At 34.9% G+C, this 16,385-nt stretch overlaps 1 protein-coding gene across 1 annotated transcript in view; it reads right to left on the bottom strand.

The window, feature by feature from the left end:
• Positions 1-16,385, bottom strand: part of LRGUK (leucine-rich repeats and guanylate kinase domain containing) — a 45,780-nt gene that overhangs the window by 15,935 nt on the left and 13,460 nt on the right. Inside the window, exons 5-6 of the mRNA XM_008573362.1 lie at positions 12,987-13,068; positions 3,782-3,906 (exon numbers count right to left, since the gene is read on the bottom strand). Coding sequence (XP_008571584.1) covers positions 3,782-3,906; positions 12,987-13,068 — 207 coding nt within the window. The remainder of the gene's footprint in view (positions 1-3,781; positions 3,907-12,986; positions 13,069-16,385) is intronic.

The following is a 16,385-nucleotide window of genomic DNA, read 5'->3' as shown; positions in this document are numbered from 1 at the left end:
TCAATGTTGCCCTCTTCTTCAACCTCCATGTACCCATAACAACAAATAAAAACAATAATTTGCATTTTCTTGTACATTTTTCAACATACTTCATCTTTCCTTGGGTTCCTTATCCTTGAGGTATAAGAAAATGTTATAGTAAAACTAAACTGTAAGTTTGAGCCAAGAATCTTAATAAAGAGTAATTTTGAGGTTTCAATTAATGTCATGTTGTACCCATTCTTATACTTTTAAAACCTAATAAGCATTTAAGAACTAAAATATTAAATCATAGTAAAACTAAACTGTAAGTTTGAGCCAAGAATCTTAATAAAGAGTAATTTTGAGGTTTCAATTAATGTTATGTTGTACCCATTCTTATACTTTTAAAACCTAATAAGCATTTAAGAACTAAAATATTAAATTATAGTATTCTCTTCCATCTACAAGATTTTTCCTGGTACATGTTTCCTGGTATATTTAATAGCAAGAGCAATTTTCATGCTATTTTTCATACAATTTTACTTAATGAGCAAGATTTGTGTTCATTAGTATAATTCTATGGCTCTTTAAAATATGTTAATAAAATGCTGATAATCTATAAAGCTGGGAGATAGCACATGAGGGCTTATTATCCTATTCTTTTTACTCTTAAAATTTTCATAACAAAAAGAAAAACTATTCATAATCCCATTTGCCAAAGTGAAATCAAATTTCCTTCTGTTCAGAGTTCAAAAAAGTTACAGAAAGTGTACTAGAGAAGGAAAAGAAAAAAGCACACTACACTGAACATCATATCCAAATTAATTTACTATATTGAAGTAAAACCTCAATATCCTATTCAAAATATGCCCATACATCAAATTTATATACAATACACTTCTTCCCAAGTGCTTTAGATGTGGCAGATAGACTGTAATTCTTCACAGTGCCTCTGATGGCTTTCAAAGTGGAAGGTGATATGAATTGAGTGAGGCACAGAAAAGTTTAATTAGCCTGTGGTCATCAAAGAAACCAGAACTGAGAAAATTTCAGAATCACAGAATTTCTGAATTGAAAGGCATATAGTTAAGTACTTTATCCAGTGCAAAATAACTGATGCATCACTCCTAAAAGTGGCATCAGTTTCTGCATGAACAATTCTGCTCATTTTATAATGATTAGCAGGGAAAAGACTTTCAGAGAGAAGTTATTTTCTTAAATAAATGAAATCAGAAACATTCTTAATCTTCCAGTTTGGGACAGAAAAAACAAGTGGCTTTTACTATGACAAAGTGAATTTTAAAGTTTGGGAAACATTGTCATTACTTGCTAAAAAGCTGGGTGACAGAATAGCTCATTAATGAACCACATTTTCCCCTCACATTTATCGTAAGAGATGATGGTCGAGAATTAACGATTGGTTCATACCGTGAGCTGTTCTTTTTCTAAATTGTAAAAAGAATTATTTTCAACAGTAACTAAATGGTTTTCTGATTCCACAAATTAAAAATAAAAGTGTTAAAAACTGTTTAAACAAGTGTGTATCATTTTATCTTATAGATTTTATTAAAATTTGGAAAAGAAAACCTTCTGCAGTGGATTGAATGTCCCCCTGAAGTCACTGAAGCTTAATCCCCACTGTAACTGTCGAGGGTGGGAAATCCGATTATGATAATTGAAAGATGGGGCCTTGAAGAGGTGATTAGATTGTGAGGACCATTCCATAGTGAATGGATTAATAAGTTGATGGTTTAATGGCGGTCATGGGCGTGGATCTGAGGGCTTTAAAAGGAGAAAGTGTGAGGAGTTAGCTCTCTCTCTACTCTGCCATCCAACACATGTCACCTTGAGTCACTGAATAGAGTCACCAACAAGAACAAAACCTTCACCAGATGTGTTCCCTGGACTTTGGACTTCCCAGCCCCTGAAATTGTAAGCAATAAATAGTTTCTTTATAAATTACCCAATTTCAGGTATTTTGTTATAAGCAACAGAAATGGACTAATACATCTACCTGTTCTCAAAAAATTTAAGGATAATCAATAACAGCATATTCTGTATTTTCTAGTTCATCTTGGGTGATGGGGGTGGAGATTGGGAAATACTCAACTAAATCTATTTGTAGAAAAAAATAAGTATTTTATGCTATTTCTAAAATCTATTTCCGACAGAATTGTTAACAGGGGTAACTAGTTATTGAAACAAACTTTTAGGATGAAAGTGCTATGTGCTATTATTCTTAATAATGAGATAAATTCCCTTTCTCTTAAGTACACCCCCAGATCTCTTTCGACTTACACTCTACTTAAAATTAGTGGGAATGTCAATACAGAGAACATATGTAGAGAAAAGAATATGGTTCTAACAAAGTACAAAATGAATAGAACATACTGCCAATAAGCATTCAGATCATCATAATTTTAAAACATAGCTTTCTTTTATAATTTAAAATTTTTCAATCCAATTTATCAAATTCATTTTCATTTATGCTTTGCTAACATGCCTTCATAGGCAGAAAACATGAAACCTAAGGGAAATTATGAAACCTTTCCAGCCTTAGTGTCATCCTCAGTCCTGGGGTGCCAGTACTTTACCCTCACCTACCTCACTGCAGGTATGGATGGGTCTCAACAAACACTTTGAGCTCTAAGCTCAGGGGAAAAAAATTTAATACATAGCCAATCTTTAGTGATCTGTGGTTAAATAAGACAGGAGTAGTATATTGTATAAGTTAAAAATCTGCAGATAAACCAAGATGTCATTTCAAACATTAGTTCGACACCCTCCTATGGGATAGTTCACATAAGAAATTCATAAGCTATAAGCTTCATGGCTTGAATTCATCCCTGCCGACCCTGTCACAGATGTAATGAAGAACTACAAAGGCATGCAAGGGTAAGAAGTAGGAGAGAGGAGGAAAGAAAGAACAATCCTGGATAATCCACAAACAATATTATTAGCCCCCAAATGAGCGAACCATACTGTTATTTTTTAAATATTGTGTATATCTTTGGAGCTATTATGATCCTGCTGATTTCTTTGTAAATGGTCTCTATTTTCATTGAGTCATAGTCACACAGCATGTCACATAGCTTAAGAAGAGTGCTCTCCATGGGGAAAAAATAATCAAACTTAAACTTTCTGACTGCAATTGCTCATTTATTGTCAGCACTATTTCTGATTTCCTACAATGGGTGACTACCATGTATTAATATAAAAGGACTGCCAAAACTCAGTGCCCAGGAAACATCTTGTGGTTCATTTGAAGGCAATAAAGTCTCAATAGCAATAAATGTTATGCTTAAATGTTATTTTCACCAATACAGTATTATAAAGCTGATTTTAAATACTTGTTAGAAGTATACCTCTCTTTTCCAGCATAAAAAGTCTACTTTTTAAAAAACTGAATTTGGCTATCAAATTAGAAAATCATTTTACTTAGCATGAAATATTGATCACACATGCACGTGCACACACACACAAATACAGATATAGGAAGGAGCAAACAAAACTTCGATTTTAAATACTTGTTAGGAGTATACCTCTCTTTTCCAGCATAAAAAGTCGACTTTTTAAAAAACTGAATTTGGCTATCAAATTAGAAAATCATTTTACTTAGCATGAAATACTGATCACACATGCACGTGCACACACACACAAATACAGATATAGGAAGGAGCAAACAAAACTTAAGACAGTAACATTTCATGAAGAGGTTTGCTGTTCAGACATTTAAAATACCCTACGTAGTCATAATTCATACATTTACTAAAATGTTAACTACTATTTGTATAAAGAATAACATTTTTATTAGACTCACCAGGCAAAGTATTCTGATTGGTAACGTGTTTAAGCCATTAATTGCTGTGATCTTGTTGTTGGCCAAACTAAGGTGAGTTAAATTGCCACACATCTCTAGTCCACTGATTTCTTCTATCTCGTTGCCTATATACCATAAGTATGTTTAAGGAAAATGTCATTAAAAACATTTTGAAGAAAAAAAGAATTAGCGGTAAATTATTACTAGTAAAAAATCAGACAGCAGCTTAAATAAAGCAGTATTATATGCCCAATATACTCGTGGGATGAACACTAAATCCTGAAATATATTTTTCACATAGAATATGTTATATTCTCTATGAAATTTATCTTTTTAAAGGCATCGCTTTGCATTCATATGTGACATTTAATCGGTATGAAAAGACATACCACAGTGGTTCCCAGCTGCTCCTCAGCAGTGTGTTTCCCTGGTTAGCTATCAGTCTCCATGAGAAACTCATGTGCTTTCCCACAGGCAGGACTTCTGAATACAGGGTCACCCTGCTGAGGCCACATGCACCAAGCTCTATCATCCTCATAACTAGGGGAAAGCCTGAGAGATGTCATTTGTAGCCAATGAGTGGTCCAAAGACCACTACCCTCCTAGAGAGAGGAACAGCCCTTTTTTCCTGTCTATATTGACTTTTCTCCTTTTAAAATAAATGAGGCTTAAATGCTGCCTTAATTTCCTCATCCATTAAGTTTTCATTCATTGATACAATTTTAACTTATCTTGTATGTTCCATCCTTGTAGTCACCTGAAACCACAATCTCAAAGTCACCAATTCCACTTAGTTCTCTATGTTGTCAATCTCTTTGACCAGTTTCCAGAATTTAATCTCATTTCCCCATCAAACCTCAGTTTTCCTCTCAATTAGTCTATGACTGCACCATTTCTCAGTCTCTGATAATCTGCAGGGAATCTAACTGACCACCAAGACCTGGCACTTTTTTCATTTAAAATATCTCTTTAATTATTCACTTCCTTTTTATTCACTCCTCTGCCAAACTAACTCACCTTTGGCACCAACAGTTACCTCTGATATCCATTACTTCCTGTGCTCAATTACTGTACACACTGTAGTCAGGTTAATTTTTTCAAAACATTGATTGGATATCACGTTTCAATTAAAAACTTCTCATAGGATGCCAAAACCAGAACAAGGTATCATCTCACTCCAGTTAGAGTGTCTGTTATCGAAAAGACAGAAAATAGCAAACGCTGGCAAGGATGCAGAGAAAAGGGAACTCTTAGACACTGTTGGTGGGAATGTAAATTAGTACAGACATTATGGAAAACAGTACAGAGATTCCTCAAAAAACTAAAAATAGAATGACAATATGATCCAGCAATCCCGCTGCTGGATATTTATCCCAAGGAAAGGAAATTAGCATACTGGAGAGAGATCTGCACGCCACGTTTATTGCAGCACTATTCACAATAGCTAACATATGGAATCAACCTACGTGTCCATCCACAGATGAATGGATAAAGAAAATGTATATATACGCAATGGAATTCTACTCAGCCATAAAAAGAAATGAAATTCGGTCATTTGAGGCAACATGGATAAGCCTGGAAGACATTATGTTAAGTAAAATAAGTCAGGCACAGAAAGATAAATACTGCATGTTCTCACTTATACATGGGAACTAAAGAAAAAAAGTTGAGCTTATAGAAGTTGAGAGTAGAATTGTGGTTACTAGTAACTGGGAATGGGGGGATAGAAAGAGGTTGGTTAACAGATACAAAAATCACAGCTACAAAGGATAAGTAAGTTCTAGTGGTCTACAGTAGTTCTAGGCATCTATCATTAACAATATTGTATGTTCTCAATTGAAGAGAGGAGCTCAAATACTCTCATCTCAAAGAAATGATAAATTTTTGCAGTGATGAATATGCTAATTACCCTGATTTGATCATCACACATGTGCACATGTATTGAAATATAACTCTGTGCCCTATAAATACATACAATCAGTATGTGTCAATTAAAAATTAATTAAGTTAAATTAAATCCAGGACAGATAAGAAAAAATTCTCATAGGATGAATTCCAAATTCCTTACTCTGGCATTTAAGGCTTTTCACTATAAGCAAAACCTATTCATCCAATTTCATCCCCATTGTAATCCAATGAGAATTCCCTATTTTTGCCAGGTCAATCCTCTCAATAGTTCTAGAATATACCAAGAACTTTCTTACCTAGCAGGATATCCTTTTTTCATACTGCTTTCCTGCTCCTTTCTAAATGCTACCTATTCTTTAGGACTTAACTCCAAAGTCTACTTTTTTTTTTTTTAACATTTATATTAAACCAATGTCATATGTTTTTTGTTTTTTTGGGGGGGGGGTTTGACAGATAACCCTTATTTTCTTACTAATTCTCTTTTAGTACCTTTTAATTACACAAGAAGTACAAATGACAGACTGGGAGAACATATATAATATCTAATATATACTTATATATTAGATATTATATATATCTAATATATAAAATATATATTAGACAAAGGATTACTAACTAGAATACATTTTTAAATGACAATAAATCAGTAGAAAAAAAGACAAAACACCCCAATAGAAAATGGACAAAGAACACGTCCAGGCAATTTCCAGAAGAGCAAATCCAAGTGGCTAATAAACATATGAAAAGATGTTCTGCTTAACCTGTTGCAGGAGAATACCAACTAAGATAAGATGCCGTTTGTCACCTGTCAGCTTAGCAAACATTTTAAAGTGCAAGCTTTTGAAGAGCAGATACTTTTATACTACTGGGTGAGAGGGGTCCCAATTGTAAACATCCAATTCCACTTTTTGGTATTCACTCTAGACAAACTATTTCTTTCTCAAATCCTTTTCTGGTCAACTTATAATTCCCAGCTATCTCCTTCCATCAATCAGAGAATCAAAAAAAAAAAATTTAAAGAGGAAGGAAGGGATCATAAACATCATAAAACATACATATTTGCCTCATAATTCTTTGTAATTATTCTAACTCTCCTACTTACTAGTTATATAACCTAACTTTTCTCTGCTCAAATTTCCCATTTGTAAAGTGGGGATAACACCAGGTTGCCATTTAAGGGTAAGTTAGGTCATGGGTGAAAAATTAGAAAATGCATGTGAAGGAGCGACACAAACCATAAATCACTGCACGATTATAAGGCAGTGATATTACTAGATGGCAATCACATGAGGCCAAGGAATCATATCTTCTACCTCTTGGCCAAGAAAATGGAAATGGAAGATTCAAGGCCGGGGTTGAATCCGAAAGACACAGGCCAGAGAAAAAGGTAAATAAGGAAATTAGAAAAGAAAATACTGCTAAATGTGCCAAAAATTCCTAGGTTTTCCTCATCGGTTTCAGATTCATTCAAAAAAGATGAACGTGAAATAAAGGAAATGAGATATTAAACTATCTCACACAGCTGTCGATGAAATAAAGTACCTTTGGAGCAGGCAATCTTTGGCAACAAAAACTAGGCTGGGAAAACTTTGAATGGCCATCTGTCTCAGTTCAGCAGAGAGGGCAATAGTGTTTAAGGCTAATTTCAGGAGCTCTGGTGTCCTGGTAGCTGTATTCCAATCAAGATGAAGATACTCTGAATCATGGCAGAAAAAAACAGACGCTTGTGGGTAGCTGGGTCAGGAAGTCTTCCCATGGGGAGCAGGCAAGGATCAGAAAACTAGAAAAAAGGAATCCTGAAACTAGCAAGAGATGTCAGGAATTGAAAAGGAAAGCTTGTTTATTGGGTCTACAGTAATTTTCGAAGGCATTGGAAGCTAACCGCGGTTCCGTTGGTGCATCCAGCTCACTCTCTAGTTTTCTGAAATTAGTATTGCAAGGACAAAAAGGAGGAGGAATGCAGAGGCCACACTGCAGTCATAGCCATGGCTTCTGCAGATACCATTGCTGTCACTCAGCGCTGGGGTGAAGGGTGCAGAATTGTCTGAACATCTCTGTCGAGAAATATGCTCATTTCAGAAAAATTGTCTTCTCCTATTTCCCAGCTCTTTACTCCCCTTTAAATTTGAAGGAATTTCAGGCACTATAAATTCATGAGGTTCTTGAATAAAGAGCACTTTTTACAGTGGCACACACCCCACTCGCCCCTTACTCCCACAGCCACCTCAGGGGTGACCTCCAGCAAGAACAGCCCATATGCAGGACTGGGCCACACACAGCTCTGAGTCCACAGTTTGATCCCCCCAGTCTTGCATTTTCTTATTTTAAGGTCCTCCACGAAATGTTACTTGTCCCTCCTAACATTATTCTTTCATGTTCTTCGATAGGTCTTGGGACTTCCTGATAAGAAGAAACAATATCTGTTAAGTCATTAAACTGTTACAATGAATTAGCTTACTGGGATAATCCTCTTAGGTGTATTTTAATTTTAGAAGGCCACTATCAGGAGAAAGAGGCTCAAAGAACTTAAAATCATCATATTGGATTCCAGCTTTAAAGTTTTATGATTCTGTGAATAAATCTTTTACAGTGGAATTTTAGATCCTTATGGAAAGTGAATGAAGTAACCCTGTGGCACTTAGGCATAACTTTACAACTAGGGAAAAGCCCGACAATATATTTTTATGTTTGGGTGACGCTGTCAGTAGTTCACAATGCTTGACATGAATGATTCACTAGTTCAGTATTCAGTCTTACTCATTTGTCTACAATCACAAAATACAGTTCGGGTGTACAGAAAAGTTACTGAGAAATAAGTAGGAAATCCATCACAGTTCTCTTAGAGGAGAGAGCCGCAGTGATGGCTTTAATCAAAACCAATCCTGAAAGATCTGTATCACTTTACCAGTGAAAAATGTTCTTCACTATGGGAGTGAGTCTCTCTAAGAAATAAAACATGCATACAGTTTACATGGCTGTGTGATCAAAATAGTAATTACTCAAAGAATTGCAACACGGGAAGAAACAATGGAATTCAGAAGACTGTTCTCAGTTCAAACATTTAACAAATATTCTCAGGCAAGTCACTGAACCTACCTGAGTCTCAGGCTCCTCCACGAAACACATAAAGTAATGGTTAGCACTAGATAGTCTCTAAAATCCTGCCTAGATTTAAGATTCTATGAATCATTTTTTAAATTCCATGATTCTAATTATAAAATCCTAATAAACCAGTCAATGTTTATAGGTAAAGAATAAACTGCATTTTTATGAACAAATACATTTACTTAATCTTGGCAAAGCTTATAATCTTGCAGTTTACAGTCAATGTTTATAGGTAAAGAATAAGCTGCATTTTTATGAACAAATACATTTACTTAATCTTGGCAAAGCTTATAATCTTGCAGTTTAGAATGCTTATCAATTAGTCAGTTATCCACATGTGGAAGGATAAAATAGCATAATAAAATAAGAAACTGATATTTTATAGTTAACTCCTCAATCTACTATAATCACATTGCCAGTATTATTAGCTTGATTAACTGACTTGGTTTTTTTTATATAATCGTTTTCAAAGAAATTAATAAAAAATTCAGGTTTTTAAACTTTTACATAGAACTGAGTTAAGTTTATCATTGGCCCATAGATTCATCATTGGCCCACAGATGGCCTGCTGTTATTTACTTTTAAAAATATAATGAATGTTCTTGAAACTATGTCCCACCCCAGCCCAAGAAGTAGAACATTAGCAACAACTTAAATCTACTCCTGTACACCTGTGCTGTCGAATCCTTGTGTCCCTCTCAAGATAATCACTATGCAGAATGCTTTCCTCTTCCCTTCCTCCTTTAGTTTTATACCTAAATTGTATTTACTTTTATTAAGGTTCATCCCATTGCTGCATATTTCATTCATTTTCACTACTGTACGATATGCCGCTGTGCGAGTTTATCGTTACTTATGCAGTCTCTTACCAATCCAATGTTTTGCTATCCTAACTAAAACTACTATAAACATTCTTATACAAACCTCCAGGTACATATATGCTCTACTTTCCATATGTAGAAAATGAGTTTATCGTTACTTATGCAGTCTCTTACCAATCCAATGTTTTGCTATCCTAACTAAAACTGCTATAAACATTCTTATACAAACCTCCAGGTACATATATGCTCTACTTTCCATATGTAGAAAATACTAGGTCACAGTGAATTTGAATATTCAACTTTACAAGACAATACAAAATTGTTTTCTAAAATGTGAGCTAATTTCATGCCCACAAACACAAAGGTAAAAAGAGATCCTCTTGATCAATATGTTCTCCAACGCTTGGTATTTTTAGGTTTCTTAAATTTTGTCAACTGAATGGCTATAATACAGAATCTCATGTGGTCTTGAGTTGCATTTCTCTGACTATAAACGAGGTTGACATTTCTCCATGTGTTTATTATTCTTATCTATTTTACATAAAATCGTTTTTCACATCTTTGCCTATTTTCTTACCCAGGGACATGGGATATATTTCTCTTTAGTTAGGTCTTTAATATTCTTCAATAAAGTTTTACGTTCCCCCCACAGGTCTTATTCATCTTTAATAAGATTCATTTTTGTTGCTCTTGTAAAAGGCATCTTTTTAAAGTTGAGTTTTCTAATTGTTTGCTTCTGGTGCAGAGGAATGCAATTGATTTCTGTTTATTGAAGTCATATCCAGCCACCTTGTTGAACTCTCAAAACTCTATTATTTCTAGTAGTTTATTGCAAGTTCTTTTTTATATTCTCTGTAGATAAATATATTTTTTGCAAAAAATAACTTTCATTTTTTCCTTGCCAATCTTTATATCTCTAATTGCTTTCTCATGTTATGGTGCTGGCTAAGAACTCCAAAACAATGACGGGCAGAAGATGGCAGGTACCCTTGCCTTGTTCCTGATGTTAAAGGAGAATGCTCAGAACATGTCCCCAGTCAGGACAAAGTTTGTCTCAAACATTTTTGTAGACATCATTTATCAAGTTGTGAATATCCCTATTGAGTCTACTGAGAGTTTTTATTGTAAATACAGGGTTTTATGAAATTTTCTATGTCTATTGAGTTTCTGTATGTATTAATCATAAGGTTTATTTCCTTTAATCTGTTAATGTAGTTAATGATATTTATAGATTTTCTAATATTAAACTATCTTTACATTCCTTAAAAAAACCCAACTTGGTCACAGTACACTATCTTTTTAATACATTGCCAGATTCAGTTGCTAATATTTTGTTTAGGATGGTGACATCTACATCATGAGTGAGACAAGCCAATCATCACCCTTTTTTTTACTGTTCCTTGACTGGCTTGAATGTCAAAGTAACCTCAATAGAATGAATTGTAAATATGCCTTCTATTTTTAATGTTTGAAATAATTTGTTCATTATTAGAAGGTCTGTTCTTGAAAGTTTGGGTTTGTTGTATTTTGTAGGAAGATTTTTTAATTTAGTTCATTTTAACTTGTAATGAATTACTTTTATAATTACAGGACTGCTCAGTGTTTCTATTTCCAAATCAGTGTTTTGTTACATAATATTTTTCTAGAAATTTATTCATTTCATCTAAGTTTTTAAATATACCGGCATAAAAGCTGTTTTAAAATTCTGTTATCTTTCTGATTTCAATTAAAGTTTAGTCTTTTCAAAAAAAAAAAAAATCTAATCTAGTGCCTTTTTACTCCGAAAGAGATTAATTTATAATCTTCTCAGATATGTTTTTGCTTTCAGCTATCCAGAAAAACTTGTAAAACTCCACCACCTACATCATGCACAATATGATATGCTTGAACGGAACAAAAGAGATATATTTAATAGTATATGAAGGATAGTTTGTCTTGGCTACTTGTCTTTGCATTTTAAAAAATGCAGGTGAGAAATGGTGCCATGTTACACTCTAATTATATATACCCATGTTCTGAATTTCAATTGGTTCTGATGTAATAATTACAGCTTTTTATACTTTACTGACAAGACTTAAATGCTACATCTAACATCAAGGTAAAAAACAACAACAACAACAAAAAAAAAAACCCCTGATTCCTTTCTTCAAGATATCTGACATTTACAATGTCACATAATTTTTTACATGGAAAGCTAAATTTATATAAAGTAAGACTCTCATTATAGAAATGTTTTAAACTGTATCTCCATTTTGAGTCCAAAATACCAAATCATTTTCTTTGATGATTACATGCTACACATGAAGAATGTCTTCCTGGGAGACAGAGCTCTCCATCTCTGTTTGCCATGTTAACATCCTCTTTCTGGGTACCCTCAATGATCAGAAGGGACTCTGGCGGCTGAACCCCTTCTGGCTGGCAGGCATTTAGGGGCAGCTGACTTCTAGACACAAGGTCTAAAAGGAGTGGTGCTATGTTCTAGGCTTTCCATCATATATGAATAAAGAGTTTTTCTACAAGACATATGTTCAAGAAAACATACCTTCCGCTCTCTCCACATCTCAGCCTTATGACAAACATAGTGTGTACTATCTGTTGCCACATCCCTGGAATGAGGCACCCAGGGGCAATCAATTCATTCTCCATTCTGCTCTGAAAAATCCTCAGGGGGTTAGAAGGATACCAAGAAAGAGAAGGCGCTGCTCCCCTATCACCCAGTGAACATTAGTCTCTAGTGTAAGGAAGAGACACAAGCTCATTAAACTCACAGATTCCCCAATTAACCTCCCATGCTCTAGAAGTTGGAGCAAGCTGACTTTAAAGTAGGTGCTCTGTTTGCATGGGAGCCTGATTCACGCAACGGATGTGTTCCTGAAGTTGGTTGCAAATCAAAAGTTGCTTTTTTAACAAAATCTATTTTAAATACACTAGAAAGGCTTGCTATTTAAAGGAACGCACTGTGAATTCTTTTGTAAAATAAATAATTACTAATTTTCCTTATGACCATATCTGGATTTTCAAATACTGAATTTATATTAAATAGGGCATAGGTTTAAGTAAATTTGAAGAAAGGAATTAATTTTCTGGTTCCAGAATTTTGAATAAGCCTACACTTATCAGAAGAATGACTATCTTACTTAGATTTTCAGAGGTAAGATGCTCTTGGCAAGCTTTGACTTGCAGTTTTATTCCTTGGTAAATAAAACATCTTTCTTCATTTTGTGAATATCAGTTCTTAATTATTTAGATGAGTCACACATCTCTAGTAAATTGCTTACCTAGTACTGTTTCATATAATCCACGCACCCTCTTTAATGTGTACCCTTTAAGTTTAATTCTTTAATTTTCCCCTCTATACATTCAAAGGATACTGTCCAAAATTAGTTTAGTGAGAGCATGGTATGGTGACAAATCACACATTTCAGAAATTCGGTTGCAGGAAAAATCCACCTTCTGGTGAGAAAAAGAGAACAATACATTATACTTTTTCATTCATATTCACAATAATTAATTACGCAAGAAGATGGTATTTCTGGATGTAGGGTTATAATTTGTTATGAAAGTTCACTTAGGCTAAAACATACATCTATCTTTAATCATTTTCTAACTGGGATCCTTGTCTGTCCACTTTGAGGGATACTGAATAGGAGACCCCTTCCTTGTGGCCCCACAGGGACATCCCCACAACCTAAATGCTTTCAATTCCTGCAGCTACTTTTTCCATTTTCAGCATTTATTTTAAACTTTCTTGGTCTTCCTTCAGGATTTACCTCAATTTCATCCTTACTTACCACCATTTCTTTCATTTGTTCTAATGCACCATAACCTGTTTTCCTTAGTTTATATGCCTATCTTGTGTCCCTTTTCTCTGCCTTCTCTACTCCTATCTCAATATATCCTCCCATGTCACCCCCAAATGCCAGAATAGTCTTTCTTATTCATCCCACACCTCTTCAACTTTACATCTTTTCACCTGTTTTCCTTAGTTTATATGCCTATCTTGTGTCCCTTTTCTCTGCCTTCTCTACTCCTATCTCAATATATCCTCCCATGTCACCCCCCAAATGCCAGAATAGTCTTTCTTATTCATCCCACACCTCTTCAACTTTACATCTTTTCTTAAAATGGACTATTTTAGAAAAGCATTTTCAGCAACATCTGTGGTTTTTAGTCAAAAATGTGAGACTAAAAAACAACATTAAATAACTTTGTTTAATTATTTACCTACTGGCAAAGGACTAAAGAAAAAAACTTAAAAAAAAAAAAGAAAAAGAAAACCCCAAGTTTTTTGAAACTGTGTATTGCTAACTTACCTGGCACATTGTTATCCTTTTCTGGAAAACTATCAAGCAATTATAAAATAACCAGCACTCTTACCTTCTTGTGCCCTTTAAAACAGTGACTCTACCCCCAAAATATTAAGATTATTTTAACAATATGCTAAATACTAAAGACTTTATACACTAAATACTCAAAAAAATTTAGAAACAACTCCAAGTGGTAAGAGTAGAGACCTGGTTAAGTCAATTACAATATAGGAACAGCACTACATAGTCAGTAAAATACAAGTTTGTAAGCCACATGGAGAAATAGAAATGTGCAAATAAAATAGTGCTAAGCAAAAAGATCAGAAGACAAAATTCATATATTTACAAATGACAGCTATATAAAATGCATACTATGACATAATCAGTCTGGCATAATGTATATGGAGTACTTTTTTCTTCTATGTAATAATAATGGACTAGAAATAAACTCTCATTCCATGGGCTTGCTTATAATTGACACTTTCTCATCAATGCCTTCCATTCTCATGCCATAGCACACTCTCTGTCTAACTACACCTCCATCAGGGCTATCTGACAATACTATGCCCTCTATGTATCTATGATATTAGGTTTGTCAAGAGACCTTAAAAAGCTTATGATGTTGCTTTGACTACCCAACCAATCAAGTTAACATTTGTCACCCACTAAGAGCAAAAGCATTCTAAAAAGTACAAACAGTGCAAACACAAGCCCCTGCTTTTTAGGAAATGCACACTCTCTCCGGTTGGTGGTGCAAGACTCATAGATATAAAATGAAAAGGAATTAGAGCTTCTCAAGAGGGCAGGACATAGTACAGTACACAAGCCCAACTTTCTGGAATGGTACAGGCTTTGGGGTCTCAGACGTTGGGTTCAATCTCAGTTCCACTACCTCGCAGCAAAGGTTAAGTTACTTAACTGTCCTGTGCTTCAGTGTCATCATCTGTAAAATGGGACAGTACCAGCTACCTCACAGATTTATTCTGGAGGATTAAACAAGATAATGCATCGAAAATGCCGGAAGGACTCAATCATCCCTTCCCAGGTCCACAGAGAGCCCACCTAGGGTAGAAAACCCTCACTGAGGCAGTCTGGCACTTAGAAAGCACTTCTCTAAAGTTACCAATGTGTTTGCTCTTAATTTTCCAGGAGCTCAGAACCTTAAAGATGAGGTATATGATTTTGTTTTTGTTCGTTTGTGGGTTTCTATTGGAGGCGGCAAGGTAGTGTGTGAACGGAAGAAACTCCAAGGAAGTTTTTCCCAGGACAGGGGTCACACTGTTACACTGAGTGATTTCCCTGCTGAGGGCAAGGCGAATGGGACAGCAGAAGAGAATCGAAACAGCTCTGCAAATCCAATTCCTGATAACCTGACGCCATGCAGCCCCACACTGAGGACAAATACGACAAAAGAATGTCACCCTGGCAATAACTATAATTGCAAAGGGAAAAAACACACTACTGATAAAAATAGAAAAATGCGAAACAACAGAAGAAAAATTAAGAAGGCATCCCACTGTCAGTATGGGGAATATCAGATTCTTGATTTCAAACAGATTTTTATATTCATGCAAGCCTCAGTAGAACACTTTGGATCTAAGTTAATTTGGTTTGTAAATAAAATAAAACTAATAGATAAAAAAGGGCATAATTTTTGTGCAATAAATAATTACTAATTTTCCTTATGACCATATCTGGATTTTCAAATACTGAACTTAAATAGGGCACAGGTTTCAGTAAATTTGAAGAAAGGAGTTAATTAAAACAGAACCTCTCTTCTGGTTCTAGAATTTTGAATAAGCCTACATTTATGAGAATGACTATCTTAGGTTTTCAAGGGTAAGACGCTCTTAGCAAGCTTTGACTTGCAGTTTTATTCCTTGGTAAATAAAATATATTTCCCCATTTCGTAAATATCAATTCTTAATTATTTAGATGAGTCACACATCTCTAGTAAATTGCTTACCTGTTACCTGGTTGATGGCCATTCCTTAAAGTAACTTTTTTTTATTAAATACTTGAGTCCAATAGATGAACACTAATCACAAGCTCTGTGGCAATGGTTCCCAAATTTATCAGCTCATCAGAGACACCTGAGGGTCTTTTAAAAGGTCCAAAGCCCAGGCCTTACCTTGAACTACTTAAATCAGAATCTCTGCCAGGCATCAGTAGTTCTTATAAAACCCCCCCAGATGATTCCAATGTGCAGAAAGTTTGGGAAGCCTGACTCCATGACCTCCCTACTTAAGAAGGGTCCATGGACCAGCAGCAAGGACATCACCCAGAAGTCTGTGAGAAATCACAGGCTCAGGCCCCACCCCAGACATACTAGGTCAGAATCTCATTTTCACAAGAACATGGGCAATTTGGGCACACATTTAAGCAGATGACATGCCACTCTATAGCATAATGAACTGTTCTTTAAACTACTGTCCACAGAGAGTTTATTTTTGCTTCAGAAAT

This window comes from Galeopterus variegatus, unplaced genomic scaffold, assembly GCF_000696425.1.
Source record: "Galeopterus variegatus unplaced genomic scaffold, G_variegatus-3.0.2 Scaffold910, whole genome shotgun sequence".
In the NCBI taxonomy this organism is placed as follows: Eukaryota; Metazoa; Chordata; class Mammalia; order Dermoptera; family Cynocephalidae; genus Galeopterus; species Galeopterus variegatus.
The sequence above is the reverse complement of the archived record's forward strand: the minus strand, read 5'-3'. Positions and strand labels throughout refer to the sequence as shown.